At 55.1% G+C, this 21425-nt stretch overlaps 2 protein-coding genes and 1 long non-coding RNA gene across 8 annotated transcripts in view; 1 reads left to right on the top strand and 2 right to left on the bottom strand.

Moving 5' to 3' along the window:
- Rhbdf2 (rhomboid 5 homolog 2) overlaps positions 1-17703 on the top strand; it is a 26456-nt gene extending 8753 nt beyond the window's left edge. Inside the window, exons 2-19 of one of the 6 annotated variants that reach the window (XM_031352453.1) lie at positions 4916-5095; positions 8427-8583; positions 9548-9672; positions 10259-10454; positions 10534-10737; positions 11223-11351; positions 11721-11839; positions 11918-12115; positions 13524-13635; positions 13842-13916; positions 14042-14203; positions 14410-14516; positions 14652-14715; positions 14812-14906; positions 15122-15197; positions 15328-15428; positions 15611-15764; positions 16417-17703. In XM_031352453.1, coding sequence (XP_031208313.1) covers positions 8440-8583; positions 9548-9672; positions 10259-10454; positions 10534-10737; positions 11223-11351; positions 11721-11839; positions 11918-12115; positions 13524-13635; positions 13842-13916; positions 14042-14203; positions 14410-14516; positions 14652-14715; positions 14812-14906; positions 15122-15197; positions 15328-15428; positions 15611-15764; positions 16417-16836 — 2481 coding nt within the window. In that variant the 5' untranslated portion in view covers positions 4916-5095; positions 8427-8439 and the 3' untranslated portion in view covers positions 16837-17703. The other 5 variants (XM_031352452.1, XM_031352457.1, XM_031352456.1 and 2 more) reach the window with 5 other exon arrangements.
- On the bottom strand, positions 160-6147 carry LOC116077718. The gene is made up of 3 exons (XR_004113309.1): positions 3909-6147; positions 1968-2057; positions 160-1306 (listed from the first exon to the last, which is right to left on the bottom strand). It is a non-coding gene; the product is annotated as an uncharacterized LOC116077718 (long non-coding RNA).
- Positions 17704-19053: 1350 nt separating the features above from the next.
- Aanat (aralkylamine N-acetyltransferase) lies at positions 19054-21425 on the bottom strand. Its single transcript, XM_031352881.1, has 3 exons — positions 21208-21425; positions 20445-20599; positions 19054-19925 (listed from the first exon to the last, which is right to left on the bottom strand). The coding sequence occupies exons 1-3, from the start codon at positions 21368-21370 to the stop codon at positions 19620-19622; spliced, it is 624 nt and encodes a 207-aa protein (XP_031208741.1). The 5' UTR covers positions 21371-21425; the 3' UTR covers positions 19054-19619.

Raw genomic sequence — 21425 nt, 5'->3', positions numbered from 1 at the left:
TCTGTGGCCTTTCATGGACATAGGTCACACGGGAGACTAGAGCAAATCATTCCCAGTGCTGTGCCAGGCAGCTGCCAACACACCCAGTCCCGAGAAGGGTTGGACTTTGGGCCTGCCCCCGCACAGGTTGGGGCAGAAGGGTCAGGAAAAGTTCTGGGAGAAAGTAGCAGAGAAAAACCTTCATTATTCAAGCTGTCTATGGTCAGCAGGTCTGAGCCATCACCTTGTCCAACCGCAGAGAGGGAAACTGAGGCACAGAGCGGCAGTTTACAGACCATCACCGGAAGCTCCGTGCTGTCTTTGCAGATGGTGGTAGAGACTTTCCTGGCATGAACTCCTTACCATCTCTGACCCACCCCTGCCATCAGACTACTTTCTAGGGGACCCCGAGGTTGTCCAGGAGATTGTTAACTCCCTCTGTCCTGTGGTTATGAGTCATGTCTGCCTTTTCCATGTCGAGATTGGCTAGGGAGGTGGGGTGGGGGAGTGTGTCTGGGGGGCGGGTGTCCCCAGCTGGCATGGCTTGGGCTCTGGGGGCAGCTCCTCAGAGGGGAAAGAGTAGCTAACCAGGGAACTAGGCCGCTAGGGCCTCCTCCTCAGCCAGCACCTGCAGAGCACCTGTCCATCCCAGCCGTGCAGAGGGACTGGGCAAGGTGAGTGACCTCCGGAGCCAACTGCAGAGTTTGAGAGGCAGCCTCAGCCCAGTGTCCATGCAAACCATCCCCAGCTGCGCAGACTCCTGCCCTCACCAGACTCATCCAGCTAGGACTTGATGGACAGTGCCTGGGTGGGAGAGTAGAGTAGGGGACTCCTGCCGTCACAGAGCTGTGGGGGGAGCTGTGGGGTGAGAGGCTTTCTGGAGGTGACACTCCTTAGAAACGCAGTAAACACAAAGGTTGCTCCAGGGTACTGGCCAGGCAGCCGATGCGGAGGGCAGAGTGGTATGTCACAGCCTGGAGCTCGCACAGGGCCTGCCCCCAACACACTGCCAGCCGCATGACCACCCTGACTGTGAGCAACAAGAAGGCACGCGAGATGAACAATGGTTCGCTTTCTGGGTTAAGTCTCCTCGAAAGACCTCTGTGGTCCATGGTCTCTGCTGCCACTGGAGACCATGCTACAGTCTGTGGTCCCTGCTGCCTCTTGAGACATGTTGATGTCTATGACCATTGCAGTCGCCAACGGCCATGCCATCAGATGTCCCTGATCTCTGCTGTGGGCTGGAAAGCTGCTTCTGCAGTGGTATTATTTATTGATGGCTGCAGATTCATAGCCGAGAATGGGTGACATTGAAGTTCTCCCCACGCTGCAAGAGAGAGAGTCCAGACATGAAGCTATTGAAGAGAGTCCTTAAAAGCCGTGACAAAGGCCGGGCAGTGGAGCACATCTTTAATCCCAGCACTGGGGAGGCTGAGCCAGGTGGATCCCTGTGAGTTTGAGGCCAGCTTGAAAGAGGGAGAGAAGGGGGGATGAATGTGTGTGTGTTCCAAGACAGCCTATCTCAAACAAACAAACAAACAAAAAGTGATAAATAAAGATGCTAAGCATAGCCCTTAACAGTTGATAGTTTCTGGCAGGGATGCGGATGGGGAAGGACTCGGTTCTCCTCAAGGGCTGGTCACTGGGAGTCTGACAGTACTCCAGTGAGTACGTGGGTAACACAAATTGAACTTGGTAGGTTTAGGAAGAGCACAAGGGAGGAAGGTGGCCTGGAAGAAGTGTGATAGGGGTTCCTTTTATGAAATCCCAAATAATTAATAAAAATATTACATTAGGGAAAAAGAAGCAGCAGAGGTTGGCCAGGTGGACAAGGCTGGCATAAGATTGCAGGGCCTCAGAGACAGGAGGTGGGAGCTTGGCAGAGATGCGGGGATAGATCTGGGTCTTAGTTACTGTTCTGTTGCTGTGCAAAGAACCCATGGCCATGCAGCTTGTAGAAGAAAGCATCGAGTTGGGGGTTTGCTTACAGTATCAGAGGGTGAGACCAGGACCAATCACGGCAGGAGGCAGCAGGTTTGGTGCTGGAGAAGTAGATGAATCTATAGACATCCTGGTCTCTAGGCAGCAGACAGAGAGACAAAGAAAGAAACAAACCGGGCCTGCTGTGGACTCTTGAAACCTCAAAGTTCGCTGCCACCAACACCTCCTTCGCCAAAGGCCACACCTCCCGATCCTTCCCAAACAGTTCACCGACTGCTTCAGTCACATGTGAGCCTGTGGGGCCACTCTCATTCAGACCATCACAGTCTGGCTGGCTGACTGGGGGCAAGCCTGCCTGCTGACTCCTGGGCAGGGCCTTCAGCTCCTCATTCCAGAGGGATCTCCTTGCTGTTAGCTAGAGAGCCACAGGCAGTGTTCTCAGGGTGCAGAGAGTTGGACCCATCTCTGCTGGTGGCCTCCTTTGCCAACTCACTCTCTTTTGCTGCCTGCCCCTCGCCCTTGGAGCCAGTTTCCCAGAGTAATGCCCGCCTAATGCCCTCTCCCTACACCTTGGTCCCAGGCCAAGTTGAGGAGCTCCTGTACAGAGTCCGGGGTGAGGCTGTTGTCCTGGAGTTGTCCCCAGGCAGTGTCTTCGTGTGACTAGCAACGCTCCTCAGAGTCTGCTGCTCCAGCCCCCAGTGTCTTCCATCTGTGATCTCAGAGGGCTGAGGGACAGGACTCTTGGCATGATGGAGCCAAAGCTGAGCCCCTTGGTCCCACTTAAAGAATCAGTAACGACCTGGGCCAGCTCTGCCTCCTCCCCACCGGATCTGTGATATGGAGAGTTTCACAGGCCTCAGTACAGCAAAGCCTAGCGGGAGACCCCTCCTGCCACCTGGACCTACAGCAGCCCCTGCTTCCCCTTCACCCATGCTAGGCCGCCTCTGGGCAGCCCAGGCCTCTGCCAATCATGCTTTGAGAGTCACTTCAATGCTAGGCCATAGCTCCCTGTGGGTGACTCCCTTGGCCCCACCATGAGTCTTCCAGCCCCAGTGTACCCTGGCTTTAGGAAAGAAGGGGCCCGAGACTTCTGAGGTGGCCTCACGCCCACTGTCAGGTGACTTGAATCCTAGCCGCACCCCTTCCCTGCTGGGTGAGCTCAAGTAAGTTAATCAACAAATTACAAATTGGAAGCATAGTGCCATCCCTTTTGGAAGGATTTGAGGGACAGTGTGTGTGTAGGGCTGAGCGGGCCCGGCACACGTGGCACTAACTGTGCCCAGGCACTGTACCGCTTCCCAGTAGCTCCTGGAGTATACTCCAGAGAGGACCTGCTGTGTTGTTGTGCCTTGTTTACAGTGTATGCCTGCACAGGGCTTTCTGCAACACAGGCACCGCGCATCCTCTTTCAAATAGTTAGTGTTCTGTTGTGTGGATTCTACATCAATAAATGACCTAGAAAAAACCCAAACGAATGGCAGGAGGGGTCTCCGTTGCTTAAGCACTGCCCTAGTATCAGGCTGCCTAATGGAAATGAAACGTTGAGTTTTTGTAGCGCTGGAGGTCGAAGCCAAGGCCTCCTGCTTGTGTGGCAGGCGCCGTAAGTCAAGCTACAGCCACGGCCCCTTCCTTTCCTCTTTCACTCGTTCACACACGTGTTAGTGGAGTGTGCCCATCATGGTGCTGGTGGAGGTCAAAAAGCAGCCTCGTTTGCTGTGTGTACACCAGGCCACCTGCCCGTTGGGCTTCTGAAGGTCCTCTGTCTCTGCCTTCTGTCCTGCTGGAGGCGTGTGGGCTTACAGGCGCTGCTGGGTTTGGTTTCTACATAGGTTCCTCACACTTCCATGGCAAGCACTGTATCTATTCACTCATCCCTAGCCCCAGACCCATCCCCTTTTCCCCATGTGAGTGTGTGTGTGCGCCCTCCAGCACATGAGCTTGATCCTGTCAAAGGACAACCTTGGGTGTCGTTCTCGGGTATCACACACCTTTCTTGTTTTAGATAGGGTCTCTCCCTGCCTTGGGACTTGGCTTCTGTCCAACAAGCCCCGTGGATCTCTTCCTGCCTCCACTGATCCACGATGTGGTGCCCAGCTCCGTTTTTGTTGTTGTTGTTGTTGTTGTTGTTGTTGTTGTTGTTGTGAGTGAGGATGCTGGAAATCAAACTCAGGTCTGCATGTTAGATAGAAAGCATGTTACGGTTGAGGTCACCGATCTGTCCTTAGAAGTAAATCTCAGTCAGAAGTCAGGGTAAACCAGATGAATGGGCCGGTAAAAGCGCTTGCTATTGGGGCTGAAGGCACGCCTGAGTGGTCCACTTCCCAGCACCCATGTGGCTGCTCACAAACATCTGTAACTCCAATTCCAGGGCATCCAACGCCCTTTTCAGGCCTCTGTGGCCATCAGGAATGCGTGTGGTGCACGGGCATACGTTCAGGCAAAACACCTATACACATTTTTTCCAAAAGTCCTTGCCACACAAGCTTGATGAGCTAGATTTGGTCCCTGATGCCCACAATGGAAGGAGAGATTTTTTTTTTTTAAAGCTAACAACTGTTCTTGGATTCATGAATTGAATATTTCTAGGAAAGTAATAGTGAGCTGGGAGTAGTGGCTCACTCCTGTGATCCTAGTCCTTACAAGGTAGAGCAGAAAGCTCAAAAGTACGGGACCATCCCCAGCTACGTAGTGGGTTCAGGGCATGAGACCTTACCTCTAAAGGTTAAAATGCTTTTTTAAGGTAATATTAAAAACAGAATAAAATAGGGCAGAGCTTCATGCCTGGCTCTAGTCAAGCCAAGGCGCAGACCCTTGTCTGAGTGGTGGCAGGCTAACACTCCAGGGTCACCGCCACCTGGATCAGCACTATGAGGCCCATACGCAGGGTCTCTTGCCCCTGTGGAAGATGCATGGGTGCATGGGGAAACTAAGGTCCAAAAAATGGGAAGACTTGGCGGTTAGCCTGACCCCCTCACCTGCACTTCTGTTCTCACAGGTTGGCCTGCTCGGGCCCTGCCCTGCCTGACCCACAGCCATCTGTCAGTCCATCTGTCCACCTTGACCCCAGGAGACCCAGAGATCGAGGAAAGGAGTGGAGCATGGTGTAGAAACCCTCCAGCAAGCCCAGGGAGCGCAGCCAGCCCTGCACGTCTGCAGGGAGGAAGCTGCGGGCCAGGTGGGTGGTCTTAGGACATCTACTCATTTATTTGGTTTAGAGGACAGTGAGCTCAGCCTCCGAGATGAGCACACGGCAGGCAGCAGGCAGGGCCAGGTGCATCGCAGGCATTGAGGAGAGCCCCTCTGGGGAAGGGGCATCCAGGCTGAAGCCAGAAAGTGCTCTCTGCCATGTGATGGTCAGCAGTCAGAGTGACCGGTGCGGGGAGGCCCAGCATCTGTGGGTGCCTGCTGAAAATAGAGCCCAGGACTGGGAACACGCCAGACCATGTGCTGACCTCTGACCTCTGTCTCAACTTCTGTTTGTTACTCTTTTTATGTAAGGCAGTGCTTTGCTAGGTAGCCCTGGCTACACTTCAGCTCCCAGCAATCTGCCTGCCTCTACCTCTTGACTGCTGGGCTTAAAGCCTTGCATCAACACCTCTGTTTTTTGTTTTGTATTTTTTTATGTGTATGCATATGTGTGTATTCTTTGTGTGTGTGGGCCGCAGCCTGGGGCAGCACCATGGTCCCTTTGTACTGAGTGGATGTTGGGATGAGTATATCATATGGATCTGCACCATCTGTCTGTCCAGTCCTCCACTAGCCAGCATTTGGTGACTGTCCCTTCTAGCTCTGGCGAGCACGCTGCTGAGACATTCCAGCACAGTGTGTGGGGACGAGCTTGAGGGATGTTTCATGGCTCCTTTGCGCATTGAGTATGTTGTTGTCTTTGTTACACGGGAGGAAACCTGAGTGACAGTGGTTCTGAGCTGACTAGCATGCTCTCTCTCTCTCTCTCTCTCTCTCTCTCTCTCTCTCTCTCCCTCTCTCTCTCAGAGGCAAGCCAAAACTGTCACAGGTCAAGCTGGGGTACCCACTGCCCACTGAGGGTCCAGAGTGGACAGTCAGGACAAAGCTAGGAGAGGGGAGCACATGAGGCTGGAGGCCATGTGGAAGAGCTCAGCCTTAAAGAATAGGAAGTCAGGCTGGAGAGATGGCTCAGCGGGTAAGAGCACTGACTGCTCTTCAAGAGGTCCTGAGTTCAAATCCCAGCAGCCACATGGTGGCTCACAACCATCTCTAATGGGCATCATCCGATGCCATCTTCTGCTGTGTCTGAAGGCAATAACAGTGTACGTGCAAATATGAAATAAATATGGCCAGAGCAGGGCCAGACAGACAGAGATGAGAGTGATTTTTCCATCTAAGAAAGTTCTAGCTGGGCAGTGATGGTGCACGCTTTTAGTCCCAGCACTTGGGAGGCAGAGGCAGGCGGATTTCTGAGTTCAAGGCCAGCCTGGTCTACAGAGTGAGTTCCAGGACAGCCAAGACTACACAGAGAAACCCTGTCTGGGAAAAAAAAAGAAGAAGAAGAAAAGAAAGTTCTAATGGAGTGACCCACGGGTGGCAGATGAAAGGGTGGGGAGGGCAAGCTGGCTGTGAAGAAGGGTGAAAGTGGAAAGAACTAGGGGCAGAGCAATGGCTCAGCTGTTAAGAGCTCTTGTTCCTACAGAGGACCTGAGTGTCATTCCCAGCATGCACGTGGTGGCGGGCAACTCTCCATGACTTCTGTTCAGGGATCCGTTGACCTCTTCTGCCCTCCATAGGCAGGCATACTTGTGCACTAATGGTCATGTGCGGTCACCAGGCATGCACATAGAGTACATACACACATGCAGATGAGCTGGGTACATACACACATGCAGATGAGCTGGGTACATACACACATGCAGATGAGCTGGACATAGCCTCCATGTGGCGGCTCAAGCAACGCCCACCTGCACTTTGCCCACCATTGACTCCTGAGCTTCCCAGAGCTGCAGGGAGAGAAACAGATAGGGGGGGAGGGGGGGCCTGGGAGACATCAGAAGGGAGTGGGGCTCAGCGGCTCAAGCAGGGAAGAGTCGCCTTCTTTTTATGGGACTATCTGTCCAGATCCGCTGAAATGCTCTGCACCCTTGCTCTTCCCGGGGCCTCCCACTTCTGGATCTTTGTCTTATCACGCCTCACAGCCTGATCAACAGTAGACAAAACAACCTGTATACCTGTCCATCAGGAATGCAGCCTTGGTGTGTTCCATTTAGTGATGCCTTTCCTGTCAAAGGCAAAGACACCAGTCTGTGTCCTCAAGGGGACCAGAAAGCCTCGGCTGGGTCCCAGCTCAGCTGTGTCCAGAGGCTGCCCTGAGAGATGGCCTCCAGCTCAGTGTCTGCCTTGCCACACTCAGTCTTTTTGTTCAGTGAGCATGAATCACCTTATTGTCACCAGGCCTCGGGTATGGCTTATTTGGGGGAGTGCTTGCCTAGCAGGCATGAAGCCCCGGGCTCAATTTCCAGCATCGCATACATGGCTGTAATCCTAGCACATGGGAGGGAGAGACAGGAGAATGAAGAATTCAGGGTCACCTTTAGATACACAGCAGGTTCAAGGTCAGCCTGAGACAAAATGTTCCCCTACACGAAAGAAGAAAATGAGAAATCCCAGGCTAGTGGCAGTTTCAGTTATCTTTCTCATCCCTTCGCTTCTTTCTAACAGATGTAGCACAGGCTGGTCTAGACTACCCTCACACTCACAATCTTCTGTCCTTGGGCTTCCAAGGACTAGAATCACAGATTTACAGATTTGTACTAACCACAGAGGCCTGTTACGCTGCTAGGCTAGCCTTGAACTCCCGGGCTCAAAGGATCCCTCCCTCTCTCAGCCTCCTGAGCAGCTGGGATTACAGGTACATACCACTAGAAGTGGCTTCACTTAACTCCGAGTAGGGTATAGGCAGCCTTGTGGAACGGGGACCTGCATGGTGGGTTTCTCTTCCCTCTGGGGACTAGGCTGAGCTGCCACTTCCTGTGCATAACTCTAGGCCTGCTTCCCCAACAAGCGCACCTGCCCTGCAGAGTTGATCCCTAGTCGCAGCAGCTGGTGACTGCCCAGCAACACCAAGAGCAGTGGTGTGTCTGGTTGTCTGGAACGTTCTTATCCCTTGAGCCTTCCCCCAGCACCAAGGAAGGGCCCTTTGTCTGTGCCCCACACTCTGGCCACTGACTTGCTCTGACCACACCGGCTTCTTTCCACTCCTTTGGGTTTGGTTTTCACCGAAGCAAAGAGACCACAAAGGGACTAAGGCAGGAGTCAAGATCTTCCTCACCCCGGCTAGTCTGAGATGCAAATGAAAGTCAGAAATAGACCCCAAGATCCCCCACCCAGCCCAGGTGTGGTCTAGCCACATCTCTCTGGAGCTTGGCCTGAGACCACATGGGGCAGGTTGGTGCTGGTGCCAGGCTGCCTTCCCTGATGCCAAGGTCTCCATCCCCTCAGGCCCCTCTGGATGCCCGTGCTGTCCTCTCTTCTAGCATCGTGACCACCATGGCCTCAGCTGACAAGAATGGCAGCAACCTCCCATCTGTGTCTGGTAGCCGCCTGCAGAGCCGGAAGCCACCTAACCTCTCCATCACCATCCCGCCACCCGAGACCCAGGCCCCCGGCGAGCAGGATAGCATGCTTCCTGAGGTGAGGGGCTGCCTGCCACAGACCACAGATGTGACTGCCCACACAGCAACTAGACACACTCGTCCATCTCGGTCTACTGACAGTCTTGCAGCCTCATCGTACGCCTGAAATATTGCAGGGAGCAAGGCTCTGAACTCTGAACTTGGGAGTTCTGTTGCCTGGTGACCAAGGGACAAGAAACACTGTCCCTGAGAAAAGACCCTGTTGGGAAGCCTGGACTCTGGCTGTTTACAGCTCCCCTCCCCGGCCCTGCGGGGTTGTAGGCTATCTGTGGAGGCCCGAGTGGGCACAGGGTCCCACAGTGCCAGCAGTCCACCCCTGCAGAGCCTTGTTCTTGGGGGGGATGGGTCATTGTTTAAATCCATCTGGGACTCCTGTCCCATAAAGAGCTCATTGAAAACAGGCCCCAAATAGCGTGGGTTTTGCACACAGCCTGAAACATAAAGGGGAGCTATGTTGGGGCCGCCCGCTCACCCCAAGAGAGCTCTAAGACACATGAGAAGAGGCAGGACATCCTGGTTCATGGGCAGATCATGGGTAGGGAAGGTTTGCTAGGGCACAGTGGAAAACTTGTATTTTGTTTGTTGAGACAGTGTCTCATGTAGCCCAGATTAGCCTCGAACTTACTCCATAGTCAACAGTTACTTTGAACTGTTGATCCTTCTTGCTCTACTGAGTTCACAGCTCACCTGCTGTGGGTAGTGCTGGGACAGGAACCCAGGGCTTTGGGCATGCTGGGCACTCTGCCATCCTGAGAGCTTCATCCCCAGACCTTGCTAGAAAATTTCCATTTTAGGTTCAGAATGAGGGCCTGTGGAGGGAGTGGGTGCAGCCAGTGGCCTAGTATGTTAAAGGGTCTGGGTTATGTCCTCAATCCTGCAGTAAAGAGGTGAATGGGAGCCCCAAAGCAGCCAGCAGGCGAGTGGGCTAGACACTCATCCGTGTCCTCCTTGCCTCCCCACAGAGGCCCAAGAACCCAGCCTACCTGAAGAGTGTCAGCCTGCAGGAGCCCCGTGGACGATGGCAGGATGGTGCAGAGAAGCGCCCTGGCTTCCGCCGCCAGGCCTCCCTGTCCCAGAGCATCCGCAAGTGAGCTCCTGAGCCCCGCCTGGCCGCCCCATTCCTGGGGCCTGAGCCCTGTGTCCCTTTCTAGAGGTGTAGCAGCTCCCTGTGGAGGTGGAAGGCCAGAATGTGACGTGTAAATGGGGGGAGGGGACTGGGGCTGGGCATGTGTGCCTGACAGGAAGTCCCACAGCATGCTCTCTAGCCTTCCCAGCCCCACCCCTCATGGGGTAGCCTGGTCACTAGGCTGTAGCTAGGAACTCAGGGGGGCTCAAGGAGGGCTAATTGACTCCCTAGGGCCCTGAAGGTACATAGTTCATGGTACAGCGGTTACCCTGTATACATGCAGGAGCACACATGCCTTCACGCTCAAGTCCCCTCTCCCTACACACGCACCCCCTAGACTACCTTCCCTAAACACATGCTCTGTGGCCTCCCGTCACCTCATACTCGTGTACCCGCATCCCACGCATCACCCTCCCAGCACACATGTACCGCCATCCCCATGCCTCCTCCTTTAATGTGTACCTTCACCCCCACCTCCCCATGCACACGTGTGCACCAGGGCAGGTGCCTTGTGCAGGTTTCCGCCCACACCGTATCTGTCCCGTAGGAGCACAGCCCAGTGGTTTGGGGTCAGTGGCGACTGGGAGGGCAAGCGACAAAACTGGCATCGTCGCAGCCTGCACCACTGCAGTGTGCACTACGGCCGCCTCAAGGCCTCATGCCAGAGAGAACTGGAGCTACCCAGCCAAGAGGTGCCATCCTTCCAGGGCACTGAGTCTCCAAAGCCATGCAAGATGCCCAAGGTGGGCTCCCTGGAGGTGACGGGCAGAAAGCGGCTCTCCCAGGGCCTGGGCAGCATTGCTCACCCACGGCCTCTTGCAGATTGTGGATCCACTGGCTCGGGGTCGGGCCTTCCGCCACCCAGATGAGGTGGACCGGCCTCACGCTGCCCACCCACCTCTGACTCCAGGGGTCCTGTCCCTCACATCCTTCACCAGCGTCCGCTCTGGCTACTCCCATCTGCCCCGCCGCAAGAGGATATCTGTTGCCCATATGAGCTTTCAAGCAGCTGCCGCTCTCCTCAAGGTAAGGTCTACATTGAAGAATGTATGTCCCCATCCATGGTAGCCACTCTGCTCATGTACGTGTCTACCCTCTGTGTCAGAGCAGTGAATGCAAGCAGTGAATGCTTGTGTACCCTAAAGCTCAGAACCTATGTCCTTCAGGCCCCAGTTCCCCCGTGAGCCCCTCAGCACCCCCTCCATTTTAGGTTATGGGAGGAGTGACGGGGGATAATGGATCAGACCAGTGGGAAGGGCCTGGTGTGCTGGGCCAAGATGCTGCAGAGAGGGGACAAGGCCCCAGACTTGCGCCAACTGTTCACGTTAGCAGTCGAGAGGTTGTAAGGGAAGAGCTGATCCTGATCGAAGGAGAGGCTGTGTAGGGCCGGCTGCCGCTGGAGCCCCATCCGAGTGCTTCCTTTAGCCCATCCACTTATCTGATGCCCTGTGCCTTTGCCAGTCTGGTCCTGGGGTCCTGGGTCCTCCTTGACACTTTGGTCCCATGCCCAGGGGCGCTCCGTGCTAGACGCAACTGGGCAGCGGTGCCGGAACGTCAAGCGCAGCTTCGCCTACCCCAGCTTCCTGGAGGAGGATGCTGTCGATGGAGCTGACACCTTTGACTCCTCCTTTTTTAGTAAGGCAAGCATGGGGCGTGGATTTGGGGCAAGGGATGGGGTGGCCTGAGAGCTGGGAGGAGTGACCATGGCCTTGACTGCAGCCTTGCAGGATCCTGGGAAGGTCCAGAGGCAGGATGGGGTGTGGCCTTTGTGAGCCATTGGTCTGGGCTCCCTTAGCTAGGGGTGGGGTGGGGATAGCGGGTAGAGCCATTGAAGCGGGGAGTGGAGTGGGGGATGAGCCCGCTGGGAAAGTGAGTTCAGGGATGGCAAGCATGCGGCTTCCCTTCCATCCTAAGACACTGTATAGCTCTGTCTCGCCCTTGGTTGGAGTGCTACAATGGCCCTTGGGACAGTGGCCCCTTACACTGTCTTTGGTGTCCCTCTACTCCAGGAAGAAATGAGCTCCATGCCTGATGATGTGTTTGAGTCCCCCCCACTCTCTGCCAGCTACTTCCGAGGTGTCCCGCGCTCTGCCTCCCCAGTCTCCCCTGATGGGGTGCAAATTCCGCTGTGAGTACAGGGTGGGACTCTCCAGCCCCTGCTGAGCCCTGGCAGGGCCCTCAAACTGAGAGCCTTTGTCATCACCAGTAAAGAGTACAGCGGCCGAGCCCCAGGTCCCGGGACCCAGCGTGGCAAGCGCATTGCCTCCAAAGTTAAGCACTTTGCATTTGACCGGAAGAAGAGGCACTACGGCCTGGGCGTCGTGGGCAACTGGCTGAACCGTAGCTATCGCCGTAGCATCAGCAGCACCGTGCAGCGGCAGCTGGAGAGCTTCGATAGCCACCGGTGAGCCCCCAGGAGCTGGCCTGAGCAGAGGACTAAGTGACTAGAGCTTCCCAACCTCTCAGGGCCCTTCACCCCCAACATGACCCCTTCTCAGTCAGTAAACGTTCCAAGAGCGCCTCCTGCAGGCCCTGCAAGTAATAACAAGCTCCCAGGCACACTTCTGCTCAGGGAGCTTTCTGTAACCTGGAAAGAGCCTGCTGGCACTGCTGCCTTATCCTCAACATGGCCCCCAGACAGCAGTCAGTCAGTCAGTCAGTCAACAAACATTGATCAAGCGCAACCAGACGCAGGCTCTAGGACACAGCCCAGAGAGAAGGGCACTGCTCCCATGCAGGTGTCCTGGGGTTGCCAAGACGGCTTAGTGAGACTGGGGATGAGTTTGATCCCTGGAACCCATAAAGAGGAAGGAGAAAAGCAACTCCACAAAGTTATCCTTTGACCTCCACATGCCTGCGAGTCATGTGTGTGCACGAACGCATGCACACATACGCACGCGCGCGCGCGCACACACACATACACACACACACACACACACACACACATACACACAGACACACACGCTAATAATTTCAAAATGACCTTTTAAGCCCAGCCTGGTAGCACATGCTCTTAGTTCCAGTATTCAGGAGGCAGACAGAGGTTATGAGTTCAAAGCTAGCCTGGTCTAAATAGTGACTTCTAGCAAATGTTCCATAGAGAAACATTATCTCAAAGCCAAAGGCAGTTAAAAGAGAACAAAGGGAGTTGGCAACTGGAGTGAGGGATTCTGGGGGAAGCTGGCCACAGAGATGTTCAGGGAAACTGGAGATTAAAGAACGATAGTCAAGGGGCTGGAGAGATGGCTCAGCGGGTCAGAGCACTGATTGCTCTTCCAGAGGTCCTGAGTTCAATTCCCAGCCACATGGTGGCTCACAACCATCTGTAATGGGGTCTGATGCCCTCTTCTGGTATGTCTGAAGACAGGTACAGTGTACTCACATATAATAAATAAATCTTAAAATAAATAAATAAATAAAAAGGCATGATAGAGTGTGATTGACAGTGTGGCCTGATGGGCATCAGACTCCAGATTATACGAAGTGTATGAAGTGTGCACAAAGGCCCTGGGGCTTCACGGGCCGTGGCCTGTTCCAGGAAGCCCAGGCAGAGAGAGAAACTGCAGGTGAGCACGGCGAGGCTTGCCAGTTAGCAGAGGCAGGGGTGGCTCTGATCTCCATGCAGTAGGCAGTGGGAAGCCATCGTGGATTTGGAACCGAGAGACACACTCTGGGGTGCACCTTCCAAGTTTCTATGGGGAAGGCTGAGCTGGGGTGATCCAAGAGCCTAGGAATGTCTGCCGTGCCCGGGTGAAGGGCATGAGGGGCGGGGCGTGAGCTCTGCCAGGCTGACTGGAGGCCTCCGCCTACAGGCCCTACTTCACCTACTGGCTGACATTCGTTCACATCATCATTACCTTGCTGGTGATCTGCACCTATGGCATCGCACCTGTGGGGTTTGCCCAGCATGTCACCACCCAGCTGGTGAGTCCCAGCCTCTCCCAAGGGGCTTTGGCACAGTTGGCACCATGTATCTCCCACCCCAGCACCCTGGCCCAGGCTGGAGGTGCCTGAGGCTCACATAGCCTGACTCATTCCTAAAGGCCCTATTCTGGGGATGCCCCCCACCCCCGCCCCTCTCACACCCAGGGCTCTGGTTCCTCTAATGCCACAAACTACCTCCTTGATAGGTGCTAAAGAACAGAGGCGTCTATGAGAGTGTGAAGTACATCCAGCAGGAGAACTTCTGGATTGGCCCCAGCTCGGTGAGGCCCAGGATGCCTGGGAGCCCTGTATCCTGCCACTCCACACTGGGCAGATGGTGGGATGCGGGGTGCCCTGCCCCTTCTGAGTATGGAGTGCTGGATCACAGCCCCTCCCCCCACTCCAGATTGACCTCATCCACCTGGGAGCAAAGTTCTCACCCTGCATCCGGAAGGACCAGCAAATTGAGCAGCTGGTACGGAGGGAGCGTGACATCGAGCGCACCTCTGGCTGCTGTGTCCAGAATGACCGCTCAGGCTGCATCCAGACCCTGAAGAAGGACTGCTCGGTGGGTCCTGACCCTGCCCCTGCCAGCCACCTTCCCTCCCTGGCCCAGCAGGCAAGCCCAAAGGCAGGCTTGAACAGTGGTTTCTAGGAAATATCCGAGTCCTGAGGAAATGGGAAAAGCCCTTGTCCTTGGGGGTGGGGGATTGCTGCCCACACCATCTGACTGACAGTGCCCTGGTATGGCCTGACTTCCTGTCCACCCTCTAGGAGACCTTAGCCACGTTTGTGAAGTGGCAGAATGATACCAGGCTCTCAGACAAGTCTGATCTGAGCCAGAAGCAGCCATCGGCGGTTGTGTGCCACCAAGACCCCAGGTACAGCCCAGAGCCTCCTATGGGTCCAAAGTGGCACCCAGCTGCTGGAGCTGCCTTCTGTGACGCTGGTGGGTGGGTGCGGCGGGCTGGGGTACCCTAGCTTTTTGTTTAGCATGATCTGACCACTGCTTTCAGGACCTGTGAAGAGCCAGCCTCCAGTGGGGCCCACATCTGGCCTGATGACATTACCAAGTGGCCAGTGAGTAGGAGATGCATGGAGAAAGCTGTGGGATGAGGGTGGGGACAGCTGGCTTTCTGTCAGGAGGCCCACTGCCATCGATCCCCTCTCTCTTAGATCTGCACAGAGCAGGCCCAGAGCAACCACACGGGCTTGTTGCACATAGACTGTAAGATCAAAGGCCGCCCCTGCTGCATCGGCACCAAGGGCAGGTGAGCCAGTGCTCCTAACCCCTGCAGGCTGATGGTCCTCTGTAACTGTCTTCTGCTCTCTGCTCTTGGGTGATGGAGAAGCAGGGATAGAGAGAGGGGCAGTGATCTAGAAAAGGAGCTTGTTCCGTCCCGCCTGCCGTGCCCAGGAGCTGGGCTCCGGCCCGAGTGGGCAGACGCTCTTTAGAACATGATGCCCCTCTGCTTCCTGTCCACAGCTGTGAGATCACCACTCGGGAGTATTGTGAGTTCATGCACGGCTATTTCCACGAAGAGGCAACGCTCTGCTCCCAGGTAGGCGAAGGCTGTCTGCGTAGTGGGAGCGGGAGGGCTTTTAAGGACCCCCGGGGTCCTTGCCATTTGGAAGCCTCGGGCTTGGCTTGCCTCCCAGGGCAGAAGTAATGACCCTGCGCCTCCCACCCAGGTGCACTGCTTGGATAAGGTGTGTGGACTCTTGCCTTTCCTCAACCCCGAGGCCCCTGACCAGTTCTACCGGATCTGGCTGTCTCTGTTCCTGCATGCTGGGTAAGAGGCACCTTGGTGCCCATGGCCAGACTCCTGGGCCTTCCCTCTTCGATGCTGGAGAAAGGGCTCCTGGACCAAGCACGCTGGCTCAACCTGCTAGTGCTTGACTGCACCTGTGGCGTGCCCTGCTGGCGGCCATGGGCACACAGGGATGGCGGACGATGCTCGTGTTTCTCCCCCAGCATAGTGCATTGCCTTGTGTCTGTGGTCTTCCAAATGACCATCCTGAGGGACCTAGAGAAGCTGGCTGGCTGGCACCGCATCTCTATCATCTTCATCCTTAGTGGCATTACAGGCAACCTGGCCAGCGCCATCTTCCTCCCCTACCGGGCAGAGGTACAAACTTGGGAGACAAGGGCAGAGAGGGTGGGATGAGCCCTTCCTTTTGGATCTAAAGCATTATAGCATATGGGGAGGATCGTTGTGTCATGTGCAGAGGACCATAGTGACCTGTGGGGAGGACCACTGTGGCCTGTGGGGAGGACTACTGGGGAGGATCACTATGGCCTGTGGGGAGGACCACTGTGGCCTGTGGGGAGGACCAACCCTGCTGCTTCTTGCTCCCACCCAAGGATCTGCAACAAGAGTATAGAGCCCCTATTGTGTCAAGCTTACCTACAGATGGGCAACTAAGCTGGGACCTATTCATTAGTCTCTTAATTTGTGGCAGGAGGGAATAGCGATACTCTTGAGTCCCCAGAGATCCTGGCTCCTTGTTCTGTGAAACCCTACCTGTGGCCCCTCTCCACCTTCAGGAGGAGAGGCCTTGAGTCTGTTGCTCCTTCTGGCCTGTGATCTCTCTACTGCCTGTAGTCTCCTAGGACAGGCTGGCTTGTGCTAAGCACAGAGGTAGCACACCTAGGTCTGCTGCCCGGTTGGACAGAGCAAGGCCAGCAGCTCCTGCTCATCCTCTGGGTGGTAGATGTACCCCACAGCTGGGACCTGGCACCCAGAGTCAACGTGCCACATCTCTCCTCCCCGACCCCAGGTGGGTCCAGCCGGGTCGCAGTTCGGCCTCCTCGCCTGCCTCTTCGTGGAGCTGTTCCAGAGCTGGCAGCTGCTGGAGCGACCGTGGAAGGCCTTCTTCAACCTGTCAGCCATTGTGCTCTTCCTCTTCATCTGTGGCCTCCTGCCCTGGATAGACAACATCGCCCACATCTTCGGGTTCCTCAGTGGGATGCTTCTGGCCTTCGCCTTCCTGCCCTACATCACCTTCGGTACCAGCGATAAGTACCGCAAGCGAGCCCTCATCCTCGTGTCGCTGCTGGTCTTCGCTGGGCTCTTTGCTTCCCTGGTGCTGTGGCTGTATATCTACCCCATCAACTGGCCCTGGATCGAGTACCTCACCTGCTTTCCTTTCACCAGTCGCTTCTGTGAGAAGTACGAGCTAGACCAGGTGCTACACTGACTGTGCAGAGATGATGTCTGCCCCGGGCCGTGTGTCTGCAGGCCCATGGGCGCTGAGCCCAGCAGCCCACTCCACAGACACGGCTGACTCCGTGTCTGGAGTACACGTGATGGGTAGTAAAGGCAGGTTCCCCAGAGAGATGACACCTCCCTTTCTCAGGCCTGAATGTTCCTGACCCAAGTCTGGGGGACATCCAGGACACCTGCTTCTCCGAGGCTCAGGTCCCAGGCCCTGCCTGCCTCTCTGGCCGTATAGGGATAATGACTTTTCTTCCCAGGGCTTGGGCCTCTGGCCTCTGTGGGTGCTGTCTCCCCACTGTCACTGTGACTGTGACCTCGCCAGACACACAGCCGCTCCCTCGGTTGTCCCCAGGGTTGAGGTCCTTACCATGCTGCTACAACCCCCCCTTCCTCTTCCTCCTCTCCTCCCTGTCCTTCAAGCCGTTCCTGTATTTGTCCATGGACTCATGGGCCTGCTCCTGAGGCTCCTGGACATAGCATTGTGAGAAGGCTCTGGCTGTTGTCTATGCAGGATGGCAGCAAGGAGAGATGGCTCTACGGGGACGCTAAGGGCTTTTGTTGAACAAAGAAGCCAGATCTCCTCAGCCTATCAGCTGCCTTAGCTCCAGCATGTGTTTGGCTGCACAGGTTGGCTCTAATGCCAGGATGCCCCTACCACCTCTCGTCACTCCTGTGGCTGTGGGCTGAGCCTCCCTGAGGACTCGCTCCCAGGGGCGGCTTGAGGCTCAGTCAAGCCTGGTGTTTTGTTTGTTTTTCCAATTTATATTATGGTCCTAATTTTGTAAAGTAACGCTAACTTTGTATGGATGATGTCTCAAGTTTATTAAATGACCATTCTTTATCAAAATGCTGCTTCGGATCTCCAGGAGAAGGAAAGCTAGAACTTGGGGCTACAGAGGTGGATCTCTTCCTGTCTTTGTAGAGAACCTGGGTTCAGTTCTAGCACCAATGTCAGGTGGTGCACATCCTACTGCAACTCCAGCTCCAGGGGGTCCAGTGTTCCCTTCTAGCCTGTGGGAGCATCCCCCTCCTTAACCTCACATACATACACATAAATAAAATGAATATTAAAAAAAACAAAACAAAACTCAAGCTAGGTGGTGATGGCCACGCCTTTAAGCCCAGCATTAGGGACGCAGAGGCAGGGGGACCTCTGAGATTGAGGCCAGCCTGGTCTACACAGAAAAGCCTTGTTTCAAAAATAGACGAACAGCCGGGCAATGGTGGCGCACGCCTTTAATCCCAGCACTTGGGAGGCAGAGGCAGGCAGATTTCTGAGTTTGAGGCCAGCCTGGTCTACAGAGTGAGTTCCAGGACAGCGAAGGCTATACAGAGAAACCCTGTCTGGAAAAAAAAACAAAAAAAACAAAAAAAAAACCCAAAACCTAGACAAACAAAAACCCTAACCAAACAAAAGCCACACGGGGCCTGGAGAGATTAGAGCACTGCTCCCTCAGAGGACCTGAGTTCAGTTCCTTGGGCTCACGATACAGGTCGCAACCACCTATAATTACAGTTGCAGCGGACCCACCTCCCCCAGGCCTCCACAAGCACCTGCATGGGTGTCTGGTACACAGACATACTCTTGAAAATTTTTTTTTATTTTAAAAGCAAAGCATAGTGGCACTTGAGAGTCCGAGGCAGGCAGAACACTGAATTGAAGGCCAGCCTGAGGTACAGAGTGAGTCCCAGGCTACCCTGAACTGTAGAGTGAGACACTTTCTCAAAGAGAACAAAAACAAAAGTATTTTTTCAGAGATAGGATTTCTTTGTGTAGCTCTGGCTGGCCTAGAATTTGAGAGATCTGCCTGTCTCTGCCTCCTGCGTGCTGGAATTAATGGTGCCCACCACCACTGTATGGCCGAAACAATGTTTTTATTTGAAAGAAAAGCCTGTGGTTGTGAAGGCGGCAGCTGAGGCGGAAGCAGACTGGAACACTTGGGATCTCTGTCGTTTAGTTGAACCAGAAGCCAGACTGAGATCTCAACGGAGCCCCCAAGGGCCCTGAGAGAGCTGGGTTACATGTAGAGCCCTGAGAGCTCAACCCTAGCTGCTCTGCCTTTGCTTCAGGGCCGTCAGGGGCTGACGGGCAGCAGGAATGGCCTGTTCTGGCAGAGGTGGTCCAGCAGGGGAGAAGGACACGTTTGTTCCAGTCAGCTCAAAGAAGACCCTGCACATACCCATGAGCCACAGCCACTGGGGACATAACTGCTTTATTCGTGGGCAGAGGTGCCAGTCCTGGGGCTGGTGGGGGAACCAGGGAAGCAGGCAGGTGGGCCTGCACATTGGTGCCCGAGTGCAGTTTGGTGTGGCTCTGCAGCATGTCCCTACCCCAAGGATGCCACCATTCCCAAGTCCCCAGCTCCTGGCTGTCCCTCATTCCCAGTGTTAGGATGGGATGTCACATGGCCAGGTGTGAGAGCTCCCAAGGACCAGGGCACTACACTGAAGCACAGAAACAGAGCAGGCAGAGGAGAACTGTGGGGACAAACCTCCCGCTGCTGCTCCCTTGCCTTTGTGCCCAGTTCAGAAGGCAAGAGGTCCCCTGGGACAGACAGCAGCCTGTGCTGAAGGGAGGCCACCTCCTGCCCTCTTTATTGACCCTTACCTCTCTACTCCAGTTGGGAACCGCTGTCTCCCTTCATGCTAGCCAGCTCTAGTTGGATGGGCTCGAGGCAGAGAAGGATGTGACATGGGAGGTGGACAGGAGCCCCTGAGCTGTCATCATTCCCACCCTTGACATGACCAAGGGCGCAGCTTGGGTCAGCAGCCACTGTTCCTGCGCCGGAAGACGTGGCACCATAAGGAACACTGTAGCTCCGTGAAGGTGAGAGAGCCCACGGTGATGGCACATGGGCCCACAGCCTGGAAGCCAAATTTCTCATAGAAGGGTACCAGGGTATCCTCACACATGAGCACAGCCCGGCGCACGGCCGGCTGACTGGCCAGATGGTGGAGGTATCTCCATAGCAGGACAGAGCCCTTGCCCTGCTGCCGGAAGGTTCTGTGCACCGCCAGTACGTGCAGGTGGGCTGTGCGGCCTCCGGGCCTGTGTAGTGTCAGCGACTCCTGGGGGTGGGCAAGGGACAGATGTCTGGGTCACTGCTGCTGATGCCTGCCCCTCCCAACCCAACCAGACCAAAAGGAAGGGAGTCCTGAGTACCAGGAGTATTCAGGGCTCCCTTCTTACCAGACAGGACCCCATTGCTACCCACATCTACAGTCCTACAGTTTGAGATTCTAAAGCAGCAATTCTCAACCTGTGGGGTGTGACCCTTTTGGAGGTCAAACGACTGTCTCATAGGGGTCGCCTAAGACTGTCAGAGAACACATATATTTACGCTACAATTTATAACAATAGCAAGATTATAGTTGTGAAGTAGCAATGGAAATGATTTTATGGTTGGGGGGGGTCATCACAACATGAGGAGCTGTGTTAAAGGGTCGCAGCCAGCGGTAGGAAGGTTGAGAAGCGCTGTTCTAAAGGGATGGGCAGAGGGCACTTGCCTTGGGAGGGGTCCTGCTAGATGGACTCACACTTTGCTCCTGAAGGAGGCTTCCAGCCCTGGGAACTCCCCGTGCCCTCACCTGAGTAAGTCTCTCCTTGTCCCAGAGTGAGCCGATGACGAAGGCCACAAGGCAGCCCTCCTCAAACCAGCCCAGTGACAGCTCTGGACACAGGGTTAGGAAGTGCCGGATCTCATCCAAGTAGAGGGGACAGGTACCCGAGACAGAGATAAAGGCTGTAGCAGAAGGCAAGGATGAATGGCTGCTTGCTATGCCGGTGCCTGGTGTTTGTGTACAAAAAGGGGTCACTCGGGAGATCCTGCCTGTCTAGGGAAATGTGGGACTCTGACCTGTTGCTTCTCACTCTAGAGCACGCTTCCATCTCTCCCCGCTCCTTTCCCCCAATCTCTCCTCACCCGCCATGCGTGTGTGTGTGTGTGTGTGTGTGTGTGTGTGTGTGTGAGAGAGAGAGAGAGAGAGAGAGAGAGACAGACAGACAGACAGACAGACAGACAGACAGACAGAGAGAAACAGAGACAGAGAGACAGAGACAGAGACAGAGAGAGACAGAGACAGAGAGAGACAGAGACAGAGAGACAGAGACAGAGAGAGACAGAGACAGAGAGAGACAGAGACAGAGAGACAGAGACAGAGAGAGACAGAGAGAGAGAGACAGAGACAGAGAGACAGAGACAGAGAGAGACAGAGAGAGAGAGACAGAGACAGAGACAGAGACAGACAGAGACAGACAGAGACAGAGAGAGAAAGATCTCAAATTTGACTCCCAAAGCTTTGGGAAGATGATGCTCTCTCACTCAGAGCACCCGCCCTAAGCCCCACTCACCTTCCCGCTCAATCTCAAACGCACTGGTGGCATCCTCGGGCGTGAGGCAGCGGAACTCACTGGCAGGGAGTGTGTGGCGCCGCTGGCAGCCTAGGAACTCTGAGGTCCCAAGTGGCAGGTGCAGGGCCTCAGGTTTCAGGGAGTGGATGTTCAACATGGGCATCTGGCCACTGAACCCTCCCTAGGGTTCCCCAGCTTCAGAAGTGGTCCCTTAGCAA

Source organism: Mastomys coucha, unplaced genomic scaffold (assembly GCF_008632895.1).
Source record: "Mastomys coucha isolate ucsf_1 unplaced genomic scaffold, UCSF_Mcou_1 pScaffold5, whole genome shotgun sequence".
Classification (NCBI taxonomy): Eukaryota; Metazoa; Chordata; class Mammalia; order Rodentia; family Muridae; genus Mastomys; species Mastomys coucha.
The sequence above is the reverse complement of the archived record's forward strand: the minus strand, read 5'-3'. Positions and strand labels throughout refer to the sequence as shown.

Coding starts and splice junctions, on each gene's coding strand:
- Aanat (XM_031352881.1), bottom strand. CDS start 21,370: ATGCCCATGTTGAACATCCACTCCCTGAAACCTGAGGCCCTGCACCTG. Junction 20,600..21,207: donor GTTTGAGATTGAGCGGGAAG/GTGAGTGGGGCT, acceptor CTTCTGCTACAG/CCTTTATCTCTGTCTCGGGT. Junction 19,926..20,444: donor ACAAGGAGAGACTTACTCAG/GTGAGGGCACGG, acceptor GCCCACCCCCAG/GAGTCGCTGACACTACACAG.